Genomic DNA, 19,129 nt, shown 5'->3' with positions numbered 1-19,129 from the left:
AAGAAAAAAAACTTAGGAGATCAGTGATTTACTGCAACAGTAGTCATACCAACAGCCATTACCGTCATCCTAGCTGTAATAGTAACCGTGTAATGGTAACAAGAGTACCGGTAGTAAAGATCACTACAGTTTCATATCTCGTATATATATAAAAAAAATTTATTTATATCATTTGACGTGCATAAATTCTTTCATAAAAGGCAATAACATGTGCCACAAGTTTCGGCTTTCCCCTTTTTTTCATCTTGCAGAATGACAAGTTGGGTAAAAATAGCCATACAGTTTGTCCCCAATAAATTGGACTGTTTTCTATAAAGCATATCCTATCTTGTTTGTGGGGGCCGTATTTCCAATCTCAATTTGTGTGGCCTTTATAATCATGATACCCTCATGTTTTGAAATAACACGTCCTTTTTTGCTTTTCTTTGTGTTTCCTGGTATCTATGAATCATGTGTTGAAGCCAGCCATTCAGCGGATTTTGTACTGAAGAAAATTTGAATTGGGAGCAATCTAAAGATGGAACAAGGAATCCAAAGAACAATAGCGTACGCGACTTTCCCTTGCTAGTGATCGTGATGTCACAGGTGACAAAGACACGTCTAAAAAACCATGGTAAACAGCGGTTCTTTTGGTGTAGAGCAAAATATTTTTGATTATTCATTAGTAACCGTCCTACAGGCCGTACTATTCAAGCTATTGACAAGCTCAAAGGGTAAATTCGAATGACTAATAATTAATAAGAACTCGGTGCATTGATTGATGACGACAGAATGCAGTTATTCACTCAAGCGATACCACTTTCTACGTTGATACATAAAGTAGCTCATCAACAACTAAAACATACAAGCGTTGTTAAAACCTTTATTGAATGCTCCATGTGGCTCATATACCAATTGGTGATAACGAATGGGATGGTTGTTGTGGTCATACTTTGCAATAAACTATACATAAAACAATAGTTGTCAATTATTCCTCAACAGCAGCCACCGCGCTAGAATTTACAGTTTATTTAGAATAGGGGCAAACTAGGAGCACTATGTTCAATTTTAAAGCATTTGTGAAAGGTATTCAGAAAGAATACAACACCCCCAGACAAATAAGACATATGTTTATTCAAATATGTATTTGTTTATGTATTTAAACGAGCACGACAGTAGTCACCTATACAAAGAGTTTATGATCAAAATTATGTGTTAACAAGGTTTGATTTTACCGAGTGCAACCATGACTAATGTTTGCCAAATACCGAGTCCGATACGGGGAACAACGCCTCTGTAAAATCCACTCAATCCATTCTTTTCATAAATGTACTTTGAAATATTGACAAGGTTTGGTTTTTCGGGGCGTCCTTCGCCTTTCAATTGACTTTGCATCTCTACTCGAATAACCTCTAGAGGTTGATTCCAACAAGACAATGCACCTGCTACTACAGATGCCAGTGCTTTGTCAGTTCCTTCTGCTACACCCTCTTCGCCATGTCTTAATTTAACGATGGCTTCTTCAGCGAAACGCGCAATACCAAATCTGGATGCCCAGTTGGTACATTGTCTAAGGGCTACCGCATTCACGCCCTTATTCATTCCTCTGATACCTTCCTTCTTGAATATTTTACCAGCAATTGCAAAAGTAGACTCTGTGCCAGCTGCAAGCCATGGTCATGTGAGAAAAAAAAGAAATGCTTTTGCTTTCATTTGAAACCTACCAGATTTTTGTCTTGTCACTTCGACTGTCTTCATAAAGGTACAAAAGCCCATGGTGCTGTATGCTTGAGCAATACCTCCGCCCATGCCACCGATGATACCAGCCTATCGAAGGCAATTGTGAAACCACGTCCCTTTATATTCCACACACATACACATTGCGCCTGGATTAAAAATGAAGCTTACCAGAAATGGAGAAGCACCAGCTACAAGAGATCGATATTCCAATTCAGATGCAGTAAACAAGAGAACAGCACCTTTTGTACTGGCCTCGATCCAAGCCCAAGGTATGAGCCCTTGGTAAAAGCCAAGGATACCACCACGACTATAGATAGCTTGCAAGCCTTTTAGCATGGGCTGTCCACGATTGGCAGCCATTTGTGTCTTCATTACTTCAAAAGGTTGTCCCAAAGTAGAAGTTTCAAACATGTTCAGAGCTTTATTGAACAGGTTATTTTTAGGGAAAGTGTTTAATATAAACTAGTTACCTGCACCCAGCAAAAGGTTCTTGTAAGAGAGAGGCTTCTTCTCAGGAATTTTGGTGACTGAAACCACAGGCGTAGGCTGAAGGGCGATGGCAGACATTTTTTGTATAAAAAACGAAAGAAATACGTGTATTTGTTTTCGTGTGGGAGCCGATCGTATGATAAAGCCTAATGAATAGAGTGATACAAAGAGGGGGCCCGCAGATAAATAAGAAATATCACATGGAAACGACAATGAATTCAATCACAGTGTCTGCTTCGGTTTCATTTGAGTTTCCAAAGAAATTAAAGACATATTCTTTTGAAAAAAAGACTCCACCGATTTATAACCGTATTCTATATATCTGAACGGTGCTTCTTCTTGGTGGATTCTAGAACAAGATGTGTACTTGTTTGTATAACTTGTAAGGCATTCACATCATTAATATCAAGGAATCAGACATAGTAAAGGCTGTTTGTCAATATCGCCCATTATGGTACAATGCAGTATTATATATCAGTTCAGTATGCGTTTTTTACTAGGCTCATTTGCTTGAAGCATTCCCCATGCCTCACTGGCTATTTTTAACCATGATCTGTTTTCTCACTGGATTGTCTTTAACACAATTTTACTTCATATCAGCTTCTGAAGAAAAAGAGAATAGAGGGACATTTTGAAAGTATAAATCATGTGGGTAATAATAAATATAAACGCATAGCATAACAAAAGCAGCCTTTCAGCAGTTCCAACATGATATATAATCTTTAACTTGGTTAAAGTAAAGCTCACCAATTAGAAGAAATATCCATTCAAGTCTTGATAGACGTTTTTTATATAGTAAATATTTGCATGTAAAAAGTATACACATAGTTGATTCTCATTTTATTATTATAATTATAATTACTTTTTGCTGCCATGATGTCTTTTCTATTATTGGTATTATTGATATTTACATAACCACATTTTTCTTTGTCCTTGTTAATACACTTGTTCAATCACTCCTCCTCCCAGACACCAATCCTTATCCCAGATAACGACCTGCTGTCCTGCAGCGATAGCACGAATAGGTTCCTTAAACTGCACATGATACTGACCGTCTCGAAAGAACAAAGTGGCCTTTTGGGGAAGCTGTCTATATCTTATCTGTGCATCGATTTCTATTTGACCTTTATCTTGAAAAGGAATTGGTGGTTGATGATGAATCCATACCCACTGGCGAGCACTACAACCCTTGTGAAACAGAGCTGGGTGGTCGGTGCCTGGCACAACCACCAATTTGTTTTCACTCATTATTTTCTTTGCCACAAACCACTTATGAGAACCATGACAGATACGAGATGCCTGTCCTATCGTATAAGCATATAACCCTTGATGTTCACCGATCACTCGATCGTTCAGATCAACTACGGGTCCAGGGGGCTGTTCGATGTACTGTTCCAGGAATTGCGCAAACCGCTTACGTTGACCGACGAAACAAATACCCATGCTTTCCTTCTTTTTGGCAATAAAGTCAAGTCCGAGCGAGGAAGCCAGCTGTTTGACGTGTTGTTTTGACTTGATGTCACCTAGTGGAAACAATGTACGACGTAGAGCTTCTTCCTGCACTGTTGACAGGTAATACGACTGATCCTTGTTACGCTCTAATCCTCGCAGCAATTTACCATCTCGGGTAGATCGACAGTAGTGACCTGTTGCAAACCATACATCCTTTGGTATCTTGTCTAATAAAGCCCCAAACTTGATGAAACTGTTACAGGCAATGTCAGGATTGGGTGTCAGTCCGTGCGCATAGTCATCTAATGTTTTCTCAAAGACGTCATTCCAATATTCTTTTACAAAATCGACATGCTGACAGTCTATTTTTAATATCTCGCATACTCTTTGCACGTCTTCCCAGTCTTCTCTACTTGTACAGACCCCTCTTTCGTCTGAAGTATCCCAATTACGCATATAGATCCCTTGAACATCGTAGCCCTGCTGTTTAAGTAATGCTGCAGCTACACTTGAGTCTACACCACCAGACATGGCCAAGGCCACTCGGTTATTGTTCAAAGTTGAATAACTTTTTTGTAATAAACGAGTCAACATGAATAAACAAAGAAGCAAAAAAAAAAAAAGGTAGAGGAATCCCAAATAAAGCAATAACCGAGGCTAATAATAATTCAAACATTAAAAAGGAGCTTCTGGAAAGACAGTTTGAGAAGAGGGGAAAAGAAAGTTTTAATATGTCCATCTTTATCCTCTCATTTGTGTATGTGTAAGAGAAACATTTTTTATTTATATGCAACATCACCAGACAAGTAAAATGTCTATGAGGCTATAAAAACCCTCATGATTTTTTTTTATTTTTTCATATTTTCTCTCTCTTTCTTTCTTTATATCTAATGCTGCCTTTCACTCCCGAGAGATCACTCCCTCCTAGTCCATCTCTATCACCAGCGATCGTAACACCTGCAAATGCAACAACCCATCACTTACACTCTAATGATAATAATCCAATGGCAGTTGATATTATCGAATTAACAAAATTATTAAATCAGGTCAAGAAGAACCGTCGTGAATCTTTTCCTTTTTTACCTTCTCCGCCTTCAAGTAGATCATCATCCACTTCTTTACGGCAAGAGAATGATGACAATAGTAAACAATTACCCTCACAGTTTATATTCAAGAAACCATACTATAATCAATATTACCATCAAACCCATTTTCATCACTCAATATGTAACACTAAAGATCTGGCATGGATAGATGTCATTAAAATGTTTATTGCTGAAGAGGAACAATACAAGGACAACCTGTTTGCGAATCAATTTAAACAAAATATTCAAGGCAGATATGGCAAATGGGGTAAGTCTTATTTTGACGTGCTTTTTTCTGTGTGTGTGCATATATAACTTGAGGCATTTTTGCGTTTAAGGAGTTTCTATTGTTGCATTTGAACTATGAGCTATTTATACTAAATATCTCTCATTCATAGATCGATTTATCGGGAAAGGAGCTGGTGGCACTGTAAGACTGATCCAAAGAAATAAGACATTTTATGCAGTAAAGCAATTTCGTAAGAAATATGCACATGAAACTGAGAAAGAGTACATCAAGAAGTTAACAGCAGAGTTTTGTATTGGGTCGACCTTACATCATCCAAATATCATCCAGACCTTGGATATGATTCAGCAAAACGATCATTTCTATGAGATAATGGAGTATGCCCCTAATGATTTGTTCAATATCGTTATGAGCGGAATGATGTCTACTTTGGAAATCGCCTGTTGCTGGAAACAGTTGCTGAATGGTCTTTTCTATTTACACTCGATGGGAATAGCTCATAGGGATATTAAGCTCGATAACCTTGTATTAGATCATATGGGAATACTCAAAATCATTGACTTTGGATGCTCTACTGTATTTAAATATCCTTTTGAGAAAACGATGACTTTGACTAAAGGTAAAGACGAATATTTGGCTATTGTCTCTCTAATTTTTATGTATATATCTAGGTGTATTTGGCTCCGACCCTTACATTGCTCCTGAACAATATACACACACCGCTTACGATCCCAGACTGTCTGATATTTGGTCATGCGGAATCATTTTTGTTTGCATGACAATACGTCGCTTTCCTTGGCGCCTGCCTCGTCTATCAGATCCTGCATTCAAATCATTCGCAACCAACCATAACCAACAGAAATTTAGACTTCTCAACTTGTTACCAAAAGAATCTCGTTCTGTTATGACAAGTATATTGGAAGTAGATCCATCCCGTCGATACTCATTAGACACTATTCTGAATGACAAATGGGTGAAGCAAATCGATATCTGTACTACTGACCAGCCTGGTGCTTGCCATGTTCATCATGTTTCCGTTGTCAATCATGTTTATCAGCGAGGTAACCTTGTCGCGATTACTCCTGAACCTCCTGGATTACTCGCAGAGAAGCAAAAACGCTCTTCAAAAAAATAGTTTCCTTGTATTATATTTTCTCTTTTTAAAATAAAATAATAAGTATCATTTATATTTTTGTATATAAAAGAGAAAAGGCTCATTTTGGTTATTTGGTTACTTTTTCAACGCATCGTCGTCTTGAACATCCTTCCCCCCTAAAGTAACCAAAAATCCATCGACTTGCCCCCCTTTTTTCTCTCTTCTTTTCTCTTTTTATATATACTTGGCATTATGGCAACTATCGAAACAGCCTATTATGTACCAACATTCTTGGGTTTATCAACCACATTTGGAATATCCTGCGCTATTTCAGCATCATGCATCATAGCATTTGAAGTCTATAAGAGATTTGAATCTATGCAATGTCTATTCGCTCCTAAATCCCATTTATTCAAGTAAATACATAATATAATTTAATACCATATTAGACTAATAAAGGATGCAATAGGAACTCTATTCCAGCGCTTCCCAACTACTTGTTTTCTTGGGCAACTTGTACTTTCTCAATATCAGAACAAGACCTACTTCAAAGGGTTGGATTGGATGCAATCATGCACATACGGTTTCTACGTATGGCAGTTCATTTTCTGGTATTCCAATCGCTCATTGTCTGTCCTATCCTTTTGGGGCTTCATTGGACTGGATCAGCATCTCAGCAGCAAGCTTATTCTGACCATTTCAGATCCAATTCAACATTATATTATCTATCTATTGCCAACATCAAGAGTCATGATCCTGTCGTCTGGACACACGTATTCTTTGCGTACTTTATTTCCTTGACTTGGCTATGGCTCTTGTTTGCAAATCATGTACACCACATTCACTTGTTACACCAACTGCCTCGTCAATTGCTTCACAAGAGGACCGTTCTGGTCACACGAATACCTCCTCATCTACGAACAAAAGAGGCACTCGAAGATTACTTTATGAAGCAAGGACAGGTTGAGTCTGTTGAGTTGATTCCACACAAGACAATACGATCATTAGATACTTTGTTAAAAAAGAGGCAAAAGCTGATAGATGAGCTTGAGCTAACGTTAATACAAATGGCTCGCAAGCGCATCCATTCGGACAGGTCAGATGACTGGGATCAATGGATCCTCCAGTTACAGGAATATCCAGAATATACAACGATTACAGATACCTTGTCCGAAGTGGAAGCTATGGATAAGGATATTATTGAACAAAGGGCACACATTTCTAATGATGTTACTGCTTCAGCATTTGTTACTTTCAAGTAATTTTTTTTTTGTTTATGCAAAAAGCTAATCCTTATTTGCATACTTTTAAATAGACGTAATCAATCTGCTCAAGTCACTTCACAGATAGTCACAAGCTCAAAACCGGGAATACTTCATGTCAGAATGGCACCAGAGCCAAGAGATATCCTATGGAAACACTTGTTAAGAAAAGGAAGAAAGAGCCGACTTTTGGGTGGTGGCAAAAAATGGCTAGTGTCTGTTGCAGTCTGGTAGGGTTTTTAAGCCTTGTGTGTTTTAATTACTTACTTTTCCCCTTATAGGTCACTTACCATCTTTTGGCTATTCCCCATTACATTCATACTTAGTCTTACTTCCATCAGTTCTTTAACACAGCATTTCCCATTCCTCGAGCAATTCATTGTTTCCTCATTTGTAGTAAGAGCATTTATTCAGAATATCTTGCCTACAATGCTAGTTACTCTTTGTATGAGTATATTACCGTCTATCTTGCTAGGTTAAGTAATTATATGGCATCTTATATCTAATAAGCACTTTTTTTAACATTTGTTATACATCATAGAACTATCAAAACAACAGGACTTTATATCATATTCCGAGCTTGAAGACACTGTTCTTGGCCGACATTATCACTTTGCTATTTTCAATGTCTTGATTGTCTTTTTACTTGGCACAACCTTTCTAAGCACCATACTTGATGTTGTATATGAACCCACTATGCTTATTCAACTCCTAGCAAACGCACTTCCTCAAGGCGCAAACTTTTTCTTAAACTACATCTTGTTTAATTCATCAACACATGCAATGGAGCTTGTTCTTTTAGGTTCACAGCTTTTTGGACACCTCTTTTTTGTTTTACCTTTTATATCAAAAACACCACGCCTTAAACTACGCTATACCACGCCATGGTCATTTCCATATTATTATTATTATCCTGCTCATATCCTTGTCCTTGTGATCACACTGACGTATTCTGTTATTCAACCACTTATCCTGACTTTTGCCGTACTTTACTTTGCGTTTGCATTAGTCGTCTACCGCCACCAGTATTTATACTGCTATCTTCGCAAATATGAATCAGACGGATCACGACACTACCGAAGGATGGCAAGGTATACCTCAGACGGCCTCTTGATCTTTCAAATGACCGTCGTGGGCATTCTATATCTCAAGGGCGTCCTGACCGCTGCTACGGCCGTACTGCCTTTGATTATCTTTACCGCTTGGGCCAAAATAAGGCTGCATGCTCTGTTTCATGACAGAACCAAGCACATATCTTCGATCTACGACCCAACTGCATCTTTTAGTCACTCTTCTTCTTGGATAGATGATATATGGAAGCTGTCGTTGATCAAGTCTTGGTATTTTTCTGGCCGATATGAAGGTCAAGAGCAAGGTAATGACGCCACATCCGAGATAACAACAGTCGCGATACAACAGCCTTGTCATAAACCTCAGCAAATGTTGGATGTGATTCATGTCAAAGTGAGTTATACACGCACAGAATATGTCATGACAAATAACCTCAGTATGTATCCGGATGATTCCTGTTCAGCGTTTGAAACGTATCAACATCCTGTATTTTATCAGCCTTTGGACAAACATCTAATCTTACCTCGTCGTTTAAATTCATCCTTTTGGAAGTTAAACGAGTGTACATTAATACCATTGGACAGATTTCATAATAAAATATTTAATGTTTAATTTGTTACTTTTTATAAAAACGCGTCTTGGTATAAAGAAGGGAGACGAAGATCCTGTTGTGGTTTAAATAGCGGTTACTACTTTTGGAAACACTAAATGACTTTGTGCTTTTGTGCACACATGCTAGTTTTCCAATTTTAAAAGCCCAATTTTAAGTTTCCTTTTTTTTTTTTTTCCTTTTCTTTTTTTTCTTTTATAAAGTTATATAAAATGGACAAGTTAAAGGAGGTAAGTAATAATTAAAGAGAGGGAGATAGATAGATAGATAGAAAAAAAGAGGTTTCTATGGTGATGTATACTCATACAATTTAGAAACTCGCTGATCTTCGTTCTCAAGCTGAATCTGCTAATGCTCTTTGTGAAGAATATGAAGCCAAGATTAAGCAACTTGAACAAGAACATACCTCAAAGGACCATGAACTTCTTTCTCTTCAAATCCGTATAAAGAATTTGGAAGAGCAACTGGATAAGACTGAAAACAGTTTACAAACTACATCCACAGAGTAAGTATATGAATACGAGATAAAGTCGCTTATTAAAACCGTATCCAGTTACAATAAAGCTGACTTGAGGGCTGAAGAGGCTGAACGTAAGGTTCAAAAACTCGAACAAGAATTGTTAGATAAAGAGCAAGGCTATGAAGAATTAACAGAAAAGTATAATAATGCCAAGAACGAGTTGGACGAATTGGCTCGCCAAATGGATGACTTGTAAAAGAAATAATAAAGTATTTCATGTTACTATCATGAAGTTGTTATATGGAAATCGACGTAGGGTGAGCGTTATCACAAAAGGTCAAGGTGGACGCGCGTATACAAATAGATATGTTTAGCTGGTAAAGGTCAACTGATGATGTTTATGGACTGAGCATTTAGTAAACCAAAATGAGACGCACTGCGTCATCATCATATATGACCTGTATTAGGATCAAAAAAAAGTTGATTTTCGTGCACTGCTGTGCGATTTGTTGCTACAGCCCAAAACGATGTGTGAAACCATCAAAATTAAATCACCGCATTTGGTAATTTTCTACGTCAGCTGAGATTGTTTCTTTTTTAACTTTTTTTTTGGCCTTTTTTTCTCTTTTTCCAAATAAATAAAAATAAAAATGAGCGTTGCAGGCTCAACATCATCCCATGGAACACACTCTCGCTCACCTTCTCGTTCACGCTCACCGCCACCTTATAACGAAGGAAGATATTCTTCGAGGTATCGTTATGATTATAATTACAGATCAAATCGAAGCATGTCAGCAGCTTTGGACGATTATAGAGATTTGAGAGATAGAGAACGTGATCGTGAAAGAATGTTGAGAGATGATCGATACTTACCACCTCGAAGGGACAGGTATTTTCTCTAGTCGCTTTCTTTAATTCACCTCTTTACTCACATGAATACTGCAGGGATTACAGATATGCACCTTATTACCGTGAAGACATGCACTATCCACCTCCTCCACATTCTTATCCAAAACCATCCCCAGGCTCACTTAGAAGAGATGGTATGTTAATGAATCTTTATGCAGCTTATCTAAACAACATTTTGTAGAACCTAAAGACAAGCTACCCTCTGGCAGCAACAGCGCTTTAAAAGATACTAAAGACGACAAACCAATACCTTCCACGTCTTCAGAACCTTACAACAGATACATGGATTGGCGTGAACGAAGATACAGAGATGACGAACGACGTCGTGGCTATGATAGGAGGTAATATCGAGAAATACATATATTTCCTAATGCGATAACTTATAAATTTCACAGATATATGCGGTATGAATCTTCCGGTTATGGAATGCCTCCATTTGGTAGCGACTCATACAGAGGTGATAGAGACTTGCTGCCTTCACCTGGTATTCCTTACTATGAGCGTGATAGGTTAGATGATAGGGATTATTACAGAAGACCCCCGCCTTCAGATTATGATCGCTATCGTCCAAGTAGTAGTAATATGAATGGCAGAGGTGGTACTGGAAGGCCCAGCTGGAGGCCTCAGCCTGACGACAGAAGGCCTTTAGATAGGGAACGCGAAAGAGAAAAACCTTATGGTGCTTTTAATAACCGAATGAACGACCCCAACAGACCACAACCAGCTATGCCGCATCCACAAGCACCATCTAGTGTAGAGTTACAATCACAACCACAACCATCGCAGCAGCTAGAACAACAAGCGCAGCCTGCGCCGCAAACCCAACATGCAGAACAACAGCTGCAACCACCGCCACCATTACAACAACAAGAGACAGTAGAAATGGAAGAGTCCAAATTACAGACACCAGTAATACAGGAATATGTCAAGACACAAGGTAAGTTTTGATCAGTGGCAATAAAGGAGAAATAACCAACTTTTTTTTTTTTTCTCTATTAATGAAGCACCTAAAGAAGATTTAACAATATCTGAAAAAGCCGAAACTGTAGTAGACGTCAAACCAGAACCACCTTTAGAACATGCACCAATACCGGAAAAGGAACCATCTGCTACAGAAGAACATCCCCAACCTGCTTCTGAACCAGTCAAACAAGAGACATCATCAGAGACACTTTTGACTACAAAAGAAGAGATGACTATCCGACTTCCTTCACCGGCTTATTTGGAAATGACACAAGAACAGATTGTCGAACGTATTGATCATATAGAAAACGAAATCAGCAGATATGAAGAAATGCTAGAAGCTGCCACTAGACGGGAAGAAGAAGAAAATAAATTGAATAACGAAGATATAGAGATGGCAGATGACGAAGACGAAGAAGATGAAGCAACTAGAAAAGCACAACACGAAGAAGCTAAAAAACAAGCGCTTCAGGCCATGGATGATGATGTAGCAACTCATCCAATGGAACTGGCAGATTCTCCTGTTATGAGAAAGCGGCCACAACTGTTAATCAACCAACTTCGAGAAACGGATGAATCAGACGAGCTCTTGTGCGAACAAATTCTTCAGGACAATCGCAGGATTGCAAAGGAAAATTCAAAGATAATCGGAAGCTGGCAGAACAAAGATGAGGATGATTGGTCGGATGAAGAAGCATGGTCAAAGCCTCTATACAAAAGTATAGAAGATTATGCTTGCTATCAAGAGAATGTGAAATCATTTGAAAAGCTGCGTTTAAAGATAGCACACGCCCTTTCTATTCAAAACACTGCATCAAAGAAGAAGGAGCAGATGCTAAAGCATGAATTCAAAATGCTTTACGACCAGTGGAGAGATAAAAACTTGGTACTCGACCGTATTAGAAATCATGAACGCAAGGGATCAGAGAAATACCACCGTGGCTCAAACAGAAAACGGGATGATCAAGCTGAAGAATACACCGACAATGTCATTTTTATCACTGGAGCACCAGACGCACTTCGTTTCAAGAATGATGGCACCTCGACGCCTTATACTAACAATGGCCTATACACATCGGATGCTGCTCGCTCAGAGGCTGAGTTATTGGAAATCATCCAGTCTTTGGAATCGGCTGAGATGAGAAATCCTGAATCCCGTGCTAAAAAGACGACAGCCACCATTCCACCCATGATCTTGGATGTTCGTGAGCGCATGCGAACATTTGATGACCGCAGTGGACTTGTTGAAGACCCGTTGACGTATTATCATACTGGTCCAGATACAGGCGATATATGGAATCAACAGGAAGTAACAACTTTTATGGAAAGTTACATGATGTATCCCAAACAATTTGAACGCATCTCACGAGCCATTGGTACAAAGACAGCAACACAATGTGTCTTGTTTTATTATCGTAAGAAAAAGAAGATTGACTTCAAAGCGTTGATGAAAAAGGGTCGACGTGGGAAGGCCAATAAACACCGAGATAGGATAGCTGCTGCCATCCGTGCTGTCACCGGAGAATCGGGTACAACGGCAAGAAAGGCCAAGAGCAAGGGATCTGCTCTGATGGCCGATATTGGCGAAGCACAGAATTCTAGAAAAGCTAAAGAAAAAGACGCTGAGCGCAAAAGCAAAGAACTTCGTGATTTAGAACAGGCAAACTCGTACTGGGATGGTGTAGCTGAACGCAAGAAGTCTAAGCGACCATCTACCGTCACAAGCAGCGCCTCTGACGATCCCGAAATGATGCTGCAGGAAGGCAAACGACGATCGCAGCCACAACAACAGCAACAGCAACGCCGTAAGGGCCGCTCGCCCCGTGAATCTATGTATTTAGCAGATTTAATATATCCAAACGATAAGCGCACAATGGAAGGATCTGGAGAAGAAGAGGATGAAAAGGTGTATTCTGGTGGTGCAACTAAATGGACAGACCGTGAAAAAGAAACCGCTATAGAAGCATTCAAGCAATACGGCAGAAACTTTGCACAAGTGTCTTCATTACTACCTTCTAAAACCGAAGAACAAGTTCGTAACTTTTATCACAACTTTAAGCGAAAGAATGGACCCAATGTATTTAATGAAGAAGACAATACCCGTGAGAGCTCAACGGTCAGCGTATTAAGCGGTCGAACCGATTTGAAAGCTGAAGAAGAGGATGCGGCGGCAGCTCTCGTTGGTATGTTCCAAATGGGTGCCAATCGAGATGATTTACCACGTTCAAGAACGCCTAGTTCGTATGAGGATATATCATTAGGAGCAACGACACCACCACCACAGTTACCATCTGGAGGCGGAATTACAGGTGCCCAAAGACGTCGACGGGTACGCACAGCCTCAGGCAGAACAGAAAGCATGCTGGACGATGACTGGACAGATAGCGATTATGTCTCCAAGACTGGGAACCGCAAAATAGGACGCACGTCATCTTTGTCAGACAAACGATCGTCTTATTCCTCTTATTGGTCAGTATCTGAGCGTAATGATTTTTTAAAGTACCTTGAAATGTATGGCCGAGACTGGGAAAAGTTGGCAAATGCAATGAAGACAAAAACTGTCATTCAAGTGCGCAACTTTTATGCAAATAATGAAGACAAGATGCAGCTCAAAGAGATTGCAGATCGATTCTATGCACGTCAACATGTCATCACAAGTAGTATGACCCCATCCTTTGATAAAAACAACGTTCAACGTTATCAGCCATTACAGTCGTTTCCTTTCCCATCCACAATACATACACCAGTTCCGCCTCTGGTACAACCTTCGCCGTCTAATACACAACACAATTATGGTATGAGTTCAAGTTATTTTCCGTCAGACAATAGAATGTCTAATGCCAGTTACCGAGATACGCCCCAAACATCTCCTCCTTCTTCTCTTGCAGCCCAACAACAGTCATTACAACAACGAACACCAGATACCGTTCCATCAGCTGTTACAAAAGTAGCTGATCTGCTAAACAATGATGATCCTTCGGAAACCAATCAAAATAACTGGGAAACTTGGTTTGGTTCATGATCCTTACAATTTCTTTTTCCCATATTATGTATCATAGTCTTTACAACCAATCATCATGCGTACACTATCGTATATACATATAATATAGTTAATTTATGAATGTAGTAATAACCTTTTTTTTTCTTTGTCTCTTGTAATAAGAATCATTTATATTTCTTCTTTGGTATTTTCTCCTTATTGAGTTACAATGCCAGCAGAAGGAAAAAAAAGGAGAAACAACACCTCTTTTATATACACGCAGAAAAAGCGTATTTTATATACATTTATACAAAAAATATGTTTTAATATCTTCCCCCCTTTCTCTCTTTCTTTCTTTCTTTCTTTCTTTCGCTTTTCTTTTTCAGAGTATGGCCTCTATCCAGCCTCCTTCTAGTTATGGCACACCTTATTGTTCACGTATCCGGTCGATGCATGGTCACAAATTACCTGCCCAGCCTGAGGGCGCGGTTCTGTCATTTGGTGTTCCAAAAGATTTCGACAATCTACATCATCAAATGGGGATAAAGAGCAATAGCTGGTTTACATATGACAGAAAAAAGAGCTATTCATCTACAACGGCGTCATTAGCTACCACAATCGTTTCGGTCGAAGATAAAAAAATAAATCTATCAAAGAGAATGAACCGAAGGTCGTATGCTGCCAATAGTGTCAAGATCAGACAAGTGGAAGTGGGTCCGAGCAGGTTAAAAAAAAAATGAGTGTAGTCATATTCATCAATCTGATATATGACTATAGTTTCACAAAGATACGGCTACTAGGCAAAGGAGATGTAGGCAAGGTCTATCTCGTAAAGCAAAAGGGGACAGATAGGCTTATGGCAATGAAAGGTATGGTTTATCATGTGTAATTCACTAGCTAATGTGGCATAATCTAGTTTTATCAAAAAAGGAAATGGTACGTCGAAATAAAGTCAAGCGAGTCTTGGCAGAACAAGAGATATTGTCAAGTGCGAACCACCCCTTCATTGTATCACTCTACCATTCATTTCAAAGTCAAGATCATGTCTATTTCGTCATGGAGTATTGCTCAGGAGGTGAGTTTTTTCGAGCATTACAATCATGGCCTGGAAAATGTCTTTGTGAAGATGAGGCAAGGTTTTATGCTGCTGAAGTAATATCAGCATTAGAATATTTGCATCTTCAAGGCTTCATTTATCGAGATTTAAAACCAGAGAGTAAGTAAAGCCAAAAACTTGATGTTAAAATAAAAGAGGAGAGAGATAGAGAGAGAGTAATAATTTCTTTATATAGACATCCTGCTCCATGAAAGTGGGCATTTGATGCTGGCCGATTTTGACCTCAGTAAACAATCATTGCCTGTAAGCCCACCTGGGATCTACAGTACTCCTAATGCTGTAAGTCGTATGAATAGGCGCGCATTTATATATTAAATGTTTTTTTTTTGTTGTTAGCCACCCTTAGTGGATACAAGATCATGCATAGCACAATTAAGGACAAATAGTTTTGTGGGCACAGAGGGTAATACAAAGATCCCACTTGCACTCCTTTATTTTAATTAAAATTAATTAGAATACATTGCACCTGAAGTTATTCGAGGGTGGGGACATACCAGCAGTGTCGATTGGTGGACATTAGGCATTCTGATCTATGAGATGCTAGTAAGACTATAGAGCATGTATCTGTATCGATCTAACGTTACCCTTGCTTAGTATGGTACAACACCGTTCAAGGGATACAATCGAAATGAGACATTCTCCAACATTATAAAAATGGATATCAGCTTCCCAACGACTAAAAGAAATAAAGAGACGCAGGCGGTATCTTATCATTGTAAATCACTTATAAAGCAATTACTTGCAAAGCAAGAAAATAGGAGGTTAGGATCTAAAGCAGGAGCATCCGAAGTCAAGGCTCATTCATTTTTTAAACCGATCAAATTTGCTCTTTTACGACATATGACACCTCCTATTATACCTGGAAGTAATTTTGATGTGCCTCTCTATTGTCAAAAAAAAAGTGAATGTAGAGAATCAAGTATAACAGAAGAAGAGAGATGTATACCTTTGTCACTGCAGGATCCATTTGCCAAATTCAATTCTGGTAAGTTAGATATATTTCTTATATAATCAGACTATAATTGTTTCGTAGTTACACTCTATCATGAAGGAGATTCTGATACAGAGGCAATCTCTCTTGATGAAGGAGATTAAAAAAGTGTAAATAATTATGCAAATTACAACTTACACAGACGGTTACAGATTGTGTAAATAAATAAAAACAGTTTCAGGAATTCCCGTTTTAGTTTTGCTTAAAAGGTTAATTTGTAACAGAAAAAGCAAAAAGTTACAAAAGACCCATGACTCATTTTCTCCAATCTTGACTTTCCCCTATTGAAAACAAAGAACCTTTTTACTTTTTCCGATTTTCTTTATGGAAAAAGTAGAGTCCCGTGCTTATTCATCCCCCAATCTTTTTCTTTTTCGCTTTGACCATCTGTTGCTATGGTAACGAATAGGAAAAAAGATGAATGACATATTATTTCCCCCTTTTTGTTTTGGTTTGCTTCAAATATAGATGAAACTAGTTTTATCTAAACATTCTTTTCTTGCTGTTGTACAACAAAGTGTGAATGACCCGCCATTTTAGGCAAGTGACACTACCTTTTTATATAAAAAGGACTTGGCCCGCGCGCGTTTTCATTCCGTAAATCTTCTCTTTTTTCTTTATATAATGAATTACTCGGTTATAAGCGATAAATCACGGCTAATGAATCCCATGACATATTCTACATTTAAAGACATTCCAAATGATTCTGTTGTTAACTTGCTAGCTCAACATTCAAGCAATCATTTGAATTATTCTAATAATGATTCACTCTACCAAGATAACTATGTCTTTGACGATTTATATCCAAGAAAATCCCCTTCTTCCTCTCCTCCTCAGGGGCAACCCATGTATTTCAATGGCAGATTAAGAGCATCATCATCTTATTCTTCGTTTCAAAATAATGACTTATTCCAACAACAACAACAACAAAAGGATGATAGTCATAGTTTTGATGAAGAATACATAAACCAAGCCAAGTAAAAATATATATTTTCTTTTTTCTTTTTTTCTTTTGTTATTTATATGTTTTATTTAGTATGCAAGCCATTATGGAAAAAAGACGCAGACGAAGAGAATCGCATAATGCAGGTAAAATGATTTAATAGACAATATAACAAATAATAAACACTTAGTAGTTGAAAGAAGACGAAGGGATAATATTAATGAAAGAATACAAGAACTTGGAACACTTTTACCTGACTCAGCAGAAGAAAACAAGATGAACAAAGGCACAATACTACGCAAAAGTGTAGAACAAATAAGGAAATTGCAACATGATGTATATCAACATAAGCAAAGAATACATGAATTAGAACTCTTACTGCAGCAATTAAGACGGCCATTGTAAAGGAAGAAAGTGTGTGTGTATATATAAACATTATATATAAATATATTAAATAAACTTCAAATAATTTACAAAAAAAAAGCAGATATATTTACAAGGACTCATGTTGGGATAAAAATAAAACTTTACCCATTTCATAAGTACTGATCATAATCGCACAAGATGGAGCCACTTTAGCTATTCTGGGAGTCAAGCCTCTGAATAAGCCTCGAATGCCTTCTTGTTTATAAACATGTTCAAGTATCTCAGGTACCTTGACATGTCCTGTCGCATTCACTTGTCTCTTTGTCTTGGCTACATCAAAAGGTGTTGTTACTGCCGCAGCAAACTAGTGAATGATAAGTACATACTATTAATAATCAACAATAAACCTTACCATGCCAGAAACAGCGCCTGCCAGAAATGATGCTTCAAGTTCATTTACACTTGATTCAAATTGCTTTTTACATGTTTCATAACCCATCCAATAAATAGCTGAGAATGGTACATCTCTCCATAATGTAGGCGGTAATCCTCTCCATAATGCTCTCAATCCATCCTGACCGACCATATCTTTTATTCCTCCCAAAATATCTATGGAGAGAACAGTTAATAAGTGTATTACATACAAAGTATATAAGCTTACTTTTGAAATCATGAGCACCTACAGTCGCTTGAAGTCTAGTGCGAAACAATTCGATGGGTGATATCATGGTGACAGCAACTGTACGTGCAACCGCTCCAGCTATCAATGGTGCGTAGTCTTGGGAAGGTATAGAATCTTTTAATTGTTCGTATCCAACAAAGTATATCACGTTAGCAGGTATTGACATGACAAGTGCAGGCGATAATCCTTTCCAAAGGGCCTTGACACCTTCATACTTTATTATCTTGTATATGCCATCAAATGTTCCTCTAAATATCAAAGGTTGTTGTTGTGCAATGGCACATTCATGAATATTGGCCATTTGCAACTTGGTTTTTTTAAAGGGTATTTTCTTTAATAAAGTCATGGGTTGAGTCAGATTACATTGACTCAGGGCAGTACAGCAATATTTAGGAACTGTACGTTGTTGTGTCTGTAATCTCATTTTGATGACGTCCATAGGTGTCACCATAAGAGAAGTAATCAAAGCACCAGCACAAGCTGATATCAATTTTTCTATAGTTGTATTATTATTATTGCTGTTATTTGACATCCCCCTCGTTAGAAGAAGAAGAAGAAAAAAAGAATCTGATAACCTGGGGGAATAAAAAAAATCAGCCAATCATTTTCTATTCATTAGTCAACATTTCAAACTCTGTCGATGCACTTTTTTCTATTTTGTTTACTTATTAAATGAGAGATATTCCA

At 38.1% G+C, this 19,129-nt stretch overlaps 9 protein-coding genes across 9 annotated transcripts; 6 read left to right on the top strand and 3 right to left on the bottom strand.

The window, feature by feature from the left end:
• Nucleotides 1-1,194: 1,194 nt before the first annotated feature.
• Nucleotides 1,195-2,286, bottom strand: RHIMIDRAFT_197283 (mitochondrial carrier; the record flags this gene model as incomplete). The annotated part of the gene is made up of 4 exons (XM_023606189.1): nucleotides 1,195-1,643; nucleotides 1,704-1,806; nucleotides 1,888-2,138; nucleotides 2,190-2,286. 4 exons carry the CDS (start codon nucleotides 2,284-2,286, stop codon nucleotides 1,195-1,197), a joined length of 900 nt encoding a protein of 299 aa, XP_023469649.1.
• Nucleotides 2,287-3,026: 740 nt separating this feature from the next.
• RHIMIDRAFT_264570 (5-methylaminomethyl-2-thiouridylate-methyltransferase) lies at nucleotides 3,027-4,269 on the bottom strand. The gene has a single exon (XM_023611763.1). The coding sequence runs from the start codon at nucleotides 4,189-4,191 to the stop codon at nucleotides 3,145-3,147; it is 1,047 nt and encodes a 348-aa protein (XP_023469648.1). The 5' UTR covers nucleotides 4,192-4,269; the 3' UTR covers nucleotides 3,027-3,144.
• A 270-nt stretch (nucleotides 4,270-4,539) lies between these two features.
• Nucleotides 4,540-6,504, top strand: RHIMIDRAFT_264567 (Pkinase-domain-containing protein). The gene is made up of 3 exons (XM_023611762.1): nucleotides 4,540-5,013; nucleotides 5,144-5,611; nucleotides 5,664-6,504. The coding sequence occupies exons 1-3, from the start codon at nucleotides 4,551-4,553 to the stop codon at nucleotides 6,125-6,127; spliced, it is 1,395 nt and encodes a 464-aa protein (XP_023469647.1). The 5' UTR covers nucleotides 4,540-4,550; the 3' UTR covers nucleotides 6,128-6,504.
• RHIMIDRAFT_246543 (DUF221-domain-containing protein) lies at nucleotides 6,341-8,873 on the top strand (the record flags this gene model as incomplete). Its single annotated transcript, XM_023610326.1, has 6 exons — nucleotides 6,341-6,504; nucleotides 6,558-7,346; nucleotides 7,404-7,580; nucleotides 7,632-7,746; nucleotides 7,909-8,814; nucleotides 8,859-8,873. 6 exons carry the CDS (start codon nucleotides 6,341-6,343, stop codon nucleotides 8,871-8,873), a joined length of 2,166 nt encoding a protein of 721 aa, XP_023469646.1.
• A 354-nt stretch (nucleotides 8,874-9,227) lies between these two features.
• On the top strand, nucleotides 9,228-10,123 carry RHIMIDRAFT_310613 (uncharacterized protein). Its single transcript, XM_023614675.1, has 3 exons — nucleotides 9,228-9,261; nucleotides 9,346-9,536; nucleotides 9,585-10,123. Exons 1-3 carry the CDS (start codon nucleotides 9,244-9,246, stop codon nucleotides 9,745-9,747), a joined length of 372 nt encoding a protein of 123 aa, XP_023469645.1. The 5' UTR covers nucleotides 9,228-9,243; the 3' UTR covers nucleotides 9,748-10,123.
• An 8-nt stretch (nucleotides 10,124-10,131) lies between these two features.
• RHIMIDRAFT_264564 (uncharacterized protein) lies at nucleotides 10,132-14,708 on the top strand. Its single transcript, XM_023611761.1, has 5 exons — nucleotides 10,132-10,380; nucleotides 10,437-10,534; nucleotides 10,582-10,741; nucleotides 10,796-11,337; nucleotides 11,405-14,708. Exons 1-5 carry the CDS (start codon nucleotides 10,142-10,144, stop codon nucleotides 14,383-14,385), a joined length of 4,020 nt encoding a protein of 1,339 aa, XP_023469644.1. The 5' UTR covers nucleotides 10,132-10,141; the 3' UTR covers nucleotides 14,386-14,708.
• Nucleotides 14,694-16,640, top strand: RHIMIDRAFT_264562 (Pkinase-domain-containing protein). Its single transcript, XM_023611760.1, has 8 exons — nucleotides 14,694-15,067; nucleotides 15,121-15,212; nucleotides 15,260-15,559; nucleotides 15,636-15,739; nucleotides 15,797-15,863; nucleotides 15,915-16,003; nucleotides 16,055-16,445; nucleotides 16,494-16,640. The coding sequence occupies exons 1-8, from the start codon at nucleotides 14,733-14,735 to the stop codon at nucleotides 16,553-16,555; spliced, it is 1,440 nt and encodes a 479-aa protein (XP_023469643.1). The 5' UTR covers nucleotides 14,694-14,732; the 3' UTR covers nucleotides 16,556-16,640.
• Nucleotides 16,641-17,075: 435 nt separating this feature from the next.
• RHIMIDRAFT_246539 (HLH-domain-containing protein) lies at nucleotides 17,076-17,799 on the top strand (the record flags this gene model as incomplete). The annotated part of the gene is made up of 3 exons (XM_023610325.1): nucleotides 17,076-17,428; nucleotides 17,488-17,540; nucleotides 17,588-17,799. 3 exons carry the CDS (start codon nucleotides 17,076-17,078, stop codon nucleotides 17,797-17,799), a joined length of 618 nt encoding a protein of 205 aa, XP_023469642.1.
• Nucleotides 17,660-18,978, bottom strand: RHIMIDRAFT_54940 (mitochondrial carrier). Its single transcript, XM_023615393.1, has 3 exons — nucleotides 18,422-18,978; nucleotides 18,173-18,369; nucleotides 17,660-18,124 (listed from the first exon to the last, which is right to left on the bottom strand). Exons 1-3 carry the CDS (start codon nucleotides 18,972-18,974, stop codon nucleotides 17,888-17,890), a joined length of 987 nt encoding a protein of 328 aa, XP_023469641.1. The 5' UTR covers nucleotides 18,975-18,978; the 3' UTR covers nucleotides 17,660-17,887.
• Between the last annotated feature and the right edge of the window lie 151 nt (nucleotides 18,979-19,129).

Source organism: Rhizopus microsporus, assembly GCF_002708625.1.
Source record: "Rhizopus microsporus ATCC 52813 unplaced genomic scaffold scaffold_2, whole genome shotgun sequence".
NCBI classification, from domain to species: domain Eukaryota; kingdom Fungi; phylum Mucoromycota; class Mucoromycetes; order Mucorales; family Rhizopodaceae; genus Rhizopus; species Rhizopus microsporus.
The sequence above is the reverse complement of the archived record's forward strand: the minus strand, read 5'-3'. Positions and strand labels throughout refer to the sequence as shown.

Coding starts and splice junctions, on each gene's coding strand:
- RHIMIDRAFT_264564 (XM_023611761.1), top strand. CDS start 10,142: ATGAGCGTTGCAGGCTCAACATCATCCCATGGAACACACTCTCGCTCA. Junction 10,381..10,436: donor TTACCACCTCGAAGGGACAG/GTATTTTCTCTA, acceptor TGAATACTGCAG/GGATTACAGATATGCACCTT. Junction 10,535..10,581: donor AGGCTCACTTAGAAGAGATG/GTATGTTAATGA, acceptor AACATTTTGTAG/AACCTAAAGACAAGCTACCC.
- RHIMIDRAFT_264562 (XM_023611760.1), top strand. CDS start 14,733: ATGGCCTCTATCCAGCCTCCTTCTAGTTATGGCACACCTTATTGTTCA. Junction 15,560..15,635: donor TCGAGATTTAAAACCAGAGA/GTAAGTAAAGCC, acceptor TTCTTTATATAG/ACATCCTGCTCCATGAAAGT. Junction 15,864..15,914: donor TAGTTTTGTGGGCACAGAGG/GTAATACAAAGA, acceptor AAAATTAATTAG/AATACATTGCACCTGAAGTT.
- RHIMIDRAFT_264570 (XM_023611763.1), bottom strand. CDS start 4,191: ATGTCTGGTGGTGTAGACTCAAGTGTAGCTGCAGCATTACTTAAACAG.
- RHIMIDRAFT_264567 (XM_023611762.1), top strand. CDS start 4,551: ATGCTGCCTTTCACTCCCGAGAGATCACTCCCTCCTAGTCCATCTCTA. Junction 5,014..5,143: donor AGGCAGATATGGCAAATGGG/GTAAGTCTTATT, acceptor TCTCATTCATAG/ATCGATTTATCGGGAAAGGA. Junction 5,612..5,663: donor AACGATGACTTTGACTAAAG/GTAAAGACGAAT, acceptor GTATATATCTAG/GTGTATTTGGCTCCGACCCT.
- RHIMIDRAFT_54940 (XM_023615393.1), bottom strand. CDS start 18,974: ATGTCAAATAACAGCAATAATAATAATACAACTATAGAAAAATTGATA. Junction 18,370..18,421: donor AGGTGCTCATGATTTCAAAA/GTAAGCTTATAT, acceptor TTCTCTCCATAG/ATATTTTGGGAGGAATAAAA. Junction 18,125..18,172: donor CAGGCGCTGTTTCTGGCATG/GTAAGGTTTATT, acceptor ATCATTCACTAG/TTTGCTGCGGCAGTAACAAC.
- RHIMIDRAFT_310613 (XM_023614675.1), top strand. Junction 9,537..9,584: donor TTACAAACTACATCCACAGA/GTAAGTATATGA, acceptor AACCGTATCCAG/TTACAATAAAGCTGACTTGA.